Source organism: Scyliorhinus torazame, chromosome 8, assembly GCF_047496885.1.
Source record: "Scyliorhinus torazame isolate Kashiwa2021f chromosome 8, sScyTor2.1, whole genome shotgun sequence".
Taxonomy (NCBI): domain Eukaryota; kingdom Metazoa; phylum Chordata; class Chondrichthyes; order Carcharhiniformes; family Scyliorhinidae; genus Scyliorhinus; species Scyliorhinus torazame.
The window spans coordinates 25,668,791-25,675,700 of record NC_092714.1 but is presented as its reverse complement, the minus strand read 5'-3'; the positions used below and the strand labels follow the sequence as shown (position 1 = coordinate 25,675,700).

Sequence of the window (6,910 nt, the reverse complement as noted above, 5' to 3'; positions counted from 1 at the left end):
GACACTAAGATTAGTGGTAAAGCAAAAAGTGCAGAAGATACTGGAAGTCTGCAGAGGGATTTGGACAGGCTAAGTGAATGGGCTAGGGTCTGACAGATGGAATACAATGTTGACAAATGTGAGATTATCCATTTTGGTAGGAATAACAGCAAAAGGGATTATTATTTAAATGATAAAATATTAAAACATGCTGCTGTGCAGAGAGACCTGGGCGTGCTAGTGCATGAGTCGCAAAAAGTTGGTTTATCGGCGCAACAGGTGATTAAGAAGGCAAATGGAATTTTGTCCTTCATTGCTAGAGGGATGGAGTTTAAGACTAGGGAGGTTCTGCTGAAATTGTATAAGGTGTTAGTGAGGCCACACCTGGAGTATTGCGTTCAGTTTTGGTCTCCTTACTTGAGAAAGGATGTACTGGCACTAGAGGGTGTGCAGAGGTGATTCACTAGATTAATCCCAGAGCTGAAGAGGTTGGATTACGAGGGGAGATTGAATAGACTGGGACTGTACTCGAAGGATGAAGGGGGATCTTATAGAAACATATAAAATTATGAAGGGGATAGAATAGATGCGGGTAGGTTGTTTCCACCGGCGGGTGAAAGCAGAACTAGGGGCCATAGCCTCAAAATAAGGGGAAGTAGATTTAGGACTGAGTTTAGGAGGAACTTCTTCACCCAAAGGGTTGTGAATCTATGGAATTCCTTGCCCAGTGAAGCAGTAGAGGCTCCTTCATTAAATGTTTTTAAGATAAAGATAGATAGTTTTTTGAAGGAGAAAGGGATTAAGGATTATGGTGTTCGGGCCAGAAAGTGGAACTGAGTCCACAAAAGATCAGCCATGATTTCATTGAATGGTGGAGCAGGCTCGAGGGGCCAGATGGCCTACTCCTGCTCCTAGTTCTTATGTTCTTAAAATGAAAATGGCTTATTCTCACAGGTAGGCTTCAAATGAAGTTACTGTGAAAAGCCCCTTGTCGCCACATTCCAGCGCCTGTTCGGGGAGGCTGGAATGGGAATTGAATCCGCGCTGCTGGCCTTGGTCTACTTTACAAGCCAGCTATTTAGTCCACTATGCTAAACCAGCCCCGTATGATCCATACTCAAACTCCATTTATCTGCCTTTCAGAGCAACGCTGCCCATACCTTACAAAAATCTATCAGTCTTAGTCTGCAAAATGTTCTGAGTTAAGTTTTAATCATTCTTTTCCAAAAGCACAGACACTGGGGACATGTTTTCAATTCTTTTGTTTAATTCAAAAAAAGGTGCACTGCCTGGACATGTTTGTTTTGCCTGCAGAGGACAGGTCCCGACGTATAAATAGAACTGGCCATTTTAGAATACAGTTCAGTCGTCAAAAGGTAAGAACATACTGTGCGTAACATTGACTAACATCTCATCATTACTAAATAGGTTATCCACTCAGGCACACTACGGGAAATTCAGCAACATAGGTTATCTAAGTGCATGAGAAGAGTCTACTTTCTTAGGCTGGGTTGCGGGAGGAGGCTTTGAGGAGGGTGAATGCATCTCCCTCATGTGCTAGGCTTAGCCTTATTGAATTCAAGGTTGTGGTACCCTCAATAACGACGCTTAGAGTGTAAACAGTAAAGAAGGCTTTAATAAGCTAAGGACTAGACTAGTGCCGAGACGTGGGCTAACAGCTGCACTGCCCACAAGGCGGCACCTTATATACGGCTCCTAGATGGGCGGAGCCGGAGGCGGAGTTCCCCAGGGTTCCAAGCCCGGTCTTAAAGGGGACATCACCTTACATGATGACAAGGGTGCAGTGTTACAGTAACCGTTCATCACATAGTAGTGCAAAGGACACATATGACGGTGGCCAGGATCATCAGGTTCTTTGAGGGGGTGGAGGATAGGTGTGGACGGTGCACAGGGATACCTGCGAAACATATCACGTGTTTTGGGCATGTAGGAAGCTGAAGGGGTTCTGGCAGGGGTCTGCGGATGTTATGTCTGAGGTGCTGAAGGTGAAGGTGGCCCCGAGTCCAGAAGTGGCGAGATTCAGAGTGTCGGGAGACCCCGGGGTCCAGGGGACGGGAGAGGCCGACGATTTGGCCTTTGCCTCCCTGGTAGCCCGGCGATGGATTTTGTTGGAGTGGAGGGACTCGGAGCCACCGAAACCGGGAATGTGGGTGAGTGACCTGGCGAAGTTCTTTCGGCTGGGAAACAATTACGTTTGCCTTGAGAGGGTCAGTGGATGGGTTTGCCTGGAGAAGGAAACCGTTTATCAACTTCTTCAAGGCCAGTTAAGATGTCAGCAGAGGGGAGGGGGTGGGTAGGGAGGGGGAATAAAAGGGTTAAAATGGGGGAGGCAGGATGGGTGGAGGGGAACGGCATGGAGGGTGGGCGGCTGGGTGTTATTTATTCGTTATGGGGTTTCCTGTTTGTGATTATTCTGGTTTTGGTGTGTTTATTGCAGATATAAATGTCTTAATCAAAATATTTTTTTTAAACGTCTCCTTTGTCCTGTACTCTTGTGAATTTCTTTTGGGATTTTTTTAAATTTTAGGGGCAATTTAGCGTGGCCAATCCACCTAACCTGCACATCTTTGGGTTGTGGGAACGAAACCCATGCAAACACGGGGAGAATGTGCAAACTCCGCACGAACAGTGACCCAGAGCCGGGATTGAACCTGGGACCTCGGTGCCGTGAGGCAGCAGTGCTAACCACTGCGCCACCATGCTGCCCCGTACTCTTGTGAAATTAACAACTGATGTTTATCGGATTTTATTTTGACCTACTTCCAGTGAAGCGTTTGGTGGTTGTCACATTCTGAATTGTAACAGATAATGACGCACAAGACAAAACAATCTGCTGCTTTGAAACCTGAAGTAAAGAGATTCCAATAAGATGCCTCAAAGACAAGTTAAAGTTCTCCTGATCACCCAGTTCTCTGTCCTAAGAGGGAAGCGGAGTCATGTGGACAAGGGAATCCCAGGGTTCAGTCCATGGACTTGTCCACGTTAACTGATTTCAGCCAAGGTGACACTCTGAGCTGCTACAAGGTTGGGGAGAGTAAATCCATCCGGGTTGATTCACCCGATGTCTTCCCTGTGACTCCTGGCGAAAGATGGTACATGTGTGTGACCTTGAGTGAGGAAGATACCAATGTACTTCCAGCTCAGTTGAATATTTTGTTGTAACTGACTTTCAAAGCTCAAACAGGAATAAATGAAGGAGAGAAAAATAGGCAAGCAAAAACAACACATCACATTCAACTATTTGTTCATCTGCGTTCAATAAGCACTTAAGCATATTCCAGCAATATCTTTTGTGCTTTTTTCAGCCGATCTATTTTGCTTTGAAGGGCTTCTCTCTTCCTCTTAGTATCTTGGTCTTCATACAGATATTCATCGATGCGGTCTCTATCTTGGATGAGTTTGAGCATCTCGGTCTGCAGTTTATCAGTGAATTGCTTCAGGATATGATAGGATATCACCAGAGGAATCTGGTCAGCCAGCCGACTGGAAGCAATCTAGAATTGGAGACCAAAAATGAAGGTTGAGAGTTATGCATGAGCTCTGTCTGCTCCACTTGTGTTTCACCAAATTTACCCAATTAATCGAAAAACCGTGGCAAAGGCTGAAGTAATATGGCCAAGTGGTTGTGTTATCAGACGATAAATCTGGATGTCTGATCTGATGGTGTGGAGATATGGAGCGCGATCTTCAAAATGTTTCTAACTGAGCTGGATTTGTGGGTGTTTCCTGACAGCCGTCCCGGGGAGACTGCTCCTGGTATCTAACGCAAATTAGGGCCGATATTGATGCCCCACGGGCTTCACGTCGGAAATGACTGTCCCGCCAGCTGAATTGCCTAGACTGCGCCCCGCAGCTCTCCGCTAACAAGGGGGGGTGTAGTACTTAAGCCGATCCGGCAGAACAAACCCCAGACGGGGCACAGTCATGTCACCAAGGAGACCTGCAGCATGATTCTGTGCCTGTGCTGAATTTTTCTTTGTTCTTTGTTGTTCTTGATTCAGAGAGGCTGACCGGGCCAGACTGCCAGATGCGGTGGAGTCCGGACAGGCTATCCTGTTTCCTCGAGGGGGTCGGAGGGTCAGCCACAGGGCAGCCAGTTCCACCTGGGAGGAGTGTCCGCGGACGTAAGCACAGGGAGTGTCACAGGAGGACTGTCACCCAGTGCCGCAACCTCCACCGCTGCACGGGTGAATTGGCCTCGGCCCGCTGGTACCGGACCCACCTGCCACCCCTAGTCACCACCCCTCCACCCGATGACTCTGCGGTTGGTACTGCACCACCCCACCCCCTCAGCACAATAGTGCACCTGTGACCCAGTACACCCTGCGCACCCCACCCATCACCTGCAGCGGTGCCCATGCCTGTCCCCCACCATAGCCCCCTCACACCCACGATGCATGAAGCATGCGGCCCACGATGCCCTCTCTTTGTCCCCGCAAGAGAAGTTGGCCCCTAACAGACAGGAAAGGGCCCTGACGGGCAGCGGGGTGCCGGCAACCAGAGTTCTCACACACCACGAGGAACGGGAGCTGGAGATCGCGGGGGTGGCCGAGGACATATCTATCACCGACGTCGAGATTGGTCTGTGCCTCAGAGATGAGTATCCAGCGGCCCCCACCCAGATGACCCATCACACGTGTGTTGTTCATGCCAGACATAATGATCCTTCCCACCCATTGACCACATGTCTATTCTCCTGCAGGATCTCCATCTGATGGTGCTGGCCCTCCCAGGAGAACACCTCGGAGGAGAGCTCCGAGGATGCCATCGTCAAGGCATTACGGCTATCATCCCCATCGTCTCAGAGACACACACCTCGGTAGGTGAAGGTTAGTGGACAGGCTTCCGGGAAACAATCTGGTGAGCACCGCACAGTTGCTGATGCACATGCGGCTAGCTCTCCCGAGTCCCACCCACCCCCCCCCTCTCCTGACTATGGCGAGTCATGTACCACTGGCAAGTTGTCCATCCCCAGGCCCTCCAGAGGACACCCGCCAGGGCATCAAAGGCCACAGGGTGTGGTTAACAGCGAGCTGCCTCCACCCCTCTTGTGCAGCCTGGGTGATACACCAAGAGCATGCAGGGCTAAGAATATTGAGGATCACTGAGACGCCACTGAGGGGGAGGGAGGAGGCACCATCGGTACCGGGGGACAGTTCGGGTCACGATTGCACACCGCTAAAACAAGTTACACCTGAGACATGTAAAGCCTGTCACGCTATTCCGCATGCCGGGCCTGCCTGTATCCTCCTCCCGTGTGAGACCTCAGCCAGCCCCAGGCCCCTAGGCATGGTGTTCCTCGACCTAGGTGGGCACCCCCCCACCACCCCCCCCCCCACCACCACCCCCCCCCCCCCCCCCCCCCCCGCCCCCCGCGGCATACCATATGAAGATGATGGGTGTGAGCACGCTGTGAGTAGACAGACAGGAGTCAGACTACGGCATAGATTGACGAGCACTAGAGTTCAGATCAGAGCAGGTCACCATCACCCGCCTGTCTTGTATATTGATGCACTGACAGTGCCGACACAGGACTGGGAATGGCCTGACATAGACCCTGAGAGGGTGAAATAGGGCAATGGGGGGAGGAGGGGGGAATGGTTGGAGGTGGGGGGCATGGGGGGTGGGGGGAAGAGAGGGGTGGATCGAGTGGGTGGAAAGGCAGGATGGGTGCGGGGAGACAGTGGGTGGGATGGAATAGGGAGAGGGGAGGAGATGATGGATGAAGCCACGTCCTATGGGAAGCGACCGAGGTTGAGAGCCTCCCTGGCACGCTGAAGTCGAGCTGTCAGAACTGCATTTTAAGCAGTCCAATGCACCACTCAAAGACCTGGGTCATCCCAGCAATAGCGGAGAATCCTGCTGCCCGTGCATTTTCATGGGCTTCATTGAGGTCAAAGTTTATATGGTCAGCTGCCTGGGCAAATCCGGGACTTCAGGGATGCATTAGTGGGCTGTTGGTTGGGATATGCCGCACAAGTCCCCGCTCGAGCCCTGGAATGAACCCGAGGCTTCAGGGTTCAGGGCTGTGGTGCCCTTGACGGCCACCGGGTGTGGGGTAGCCTCCTCCTCCACGTGGTGCCAAGTCCGCACGCCATGGCACAGGTGCCGCACCTTGCCCTTGTTGATGTGGAGGCTCTTGTGGCACATGCTGTCCGTCATTTGGATTTGGATGGCACAGTGGTTAGCACTGCTGCCTCACTGCTCCAGGAACCCGGGTTCAATTCCGCCCTCGGGGGACTGTCAGTGTGGTGTTTGCGCGTTCTCCCCGTGTCTGCGTGGGTTTCCTCCGGGTGCAGACGTGTGCAGGTTAGGTGGAATGGCCATGCTAAATTGCCCCTTAGTGTTCAAACGTTTAGGTGGGGTTACTGGATTAAGTGGAAGGGATGGTGGCACGGGCTTAAGTCGGGGGCTCTTTCCAAGGGCAGTTGCAGACCCGATGGGCCAATTGGCCTCCTTCTGCACTGTAGGGATTCTATGATTCTATGATCTCTTCAAATGCTCAGCGATGCCAATACACCTTGGGTCATCGCCAGCCTCCCCCTTTGGGTCCCTCCCTGGCTAATGGGCGGCCAGGGCCTCAGGGTTTGGGGCAGGCTCTTGCACATGGGCTGCCGTCTTGAGCCTCTGTCGACGCTGCTGCCGCCTTCTCGGGCGTCTGGCCGCCTGCTGCCTCCGCCACCACGAGGGGAGCTGCTGCTGGGTCCACAATATCATCCATACTGTGATATCTGTATGGAATTGGAGAAGATGAGAGACTGACACTCAGTTAGGGATTCCACCCCGGTACCCCCAAGCCTCCCCCACCCTTTCATTCCCTGCCATCTCTCAGGGTGCCATCCAACCAGTCGGTTGTGCTGGTGGACCCGCCCTGCGCGTGCATCCCCAGCAGGGGCCCTTGGGCACGGGA

At 52.1% G+C, this 6,910-nt stretch overlaps 1 protein-coding gene across 3 annotated transcripts in view; it reads right to left on the bottom strand.

The window, feature by feature from the left end:
* Nucleotides 1-1,226: 1,226 nt before the first annotated feature.
* Nucleotides 1,227-6,910, bottom strand: part of LOC140427689 (interferon-induced GTP-binding protein Mx3-like) — an 82,208-nt gene continuing 76,524 nt past the window's right edge. For all 3 annotated transcript variants that reach the window (XM_072513190.1, XM_072513191.1, XM_072513189.1), the window contains one exon: nt 1,227-3,494. In XM_072513190.1, coding sequence (XP_072369291.1) covers nt 3,267-3,494 — 228 coding nt within the window. In that variant the 3' untranslated portion in view covers nt 1,227-3,266. The remainder of the gene's footprint in view (nt 3,495-6,910) is intronic.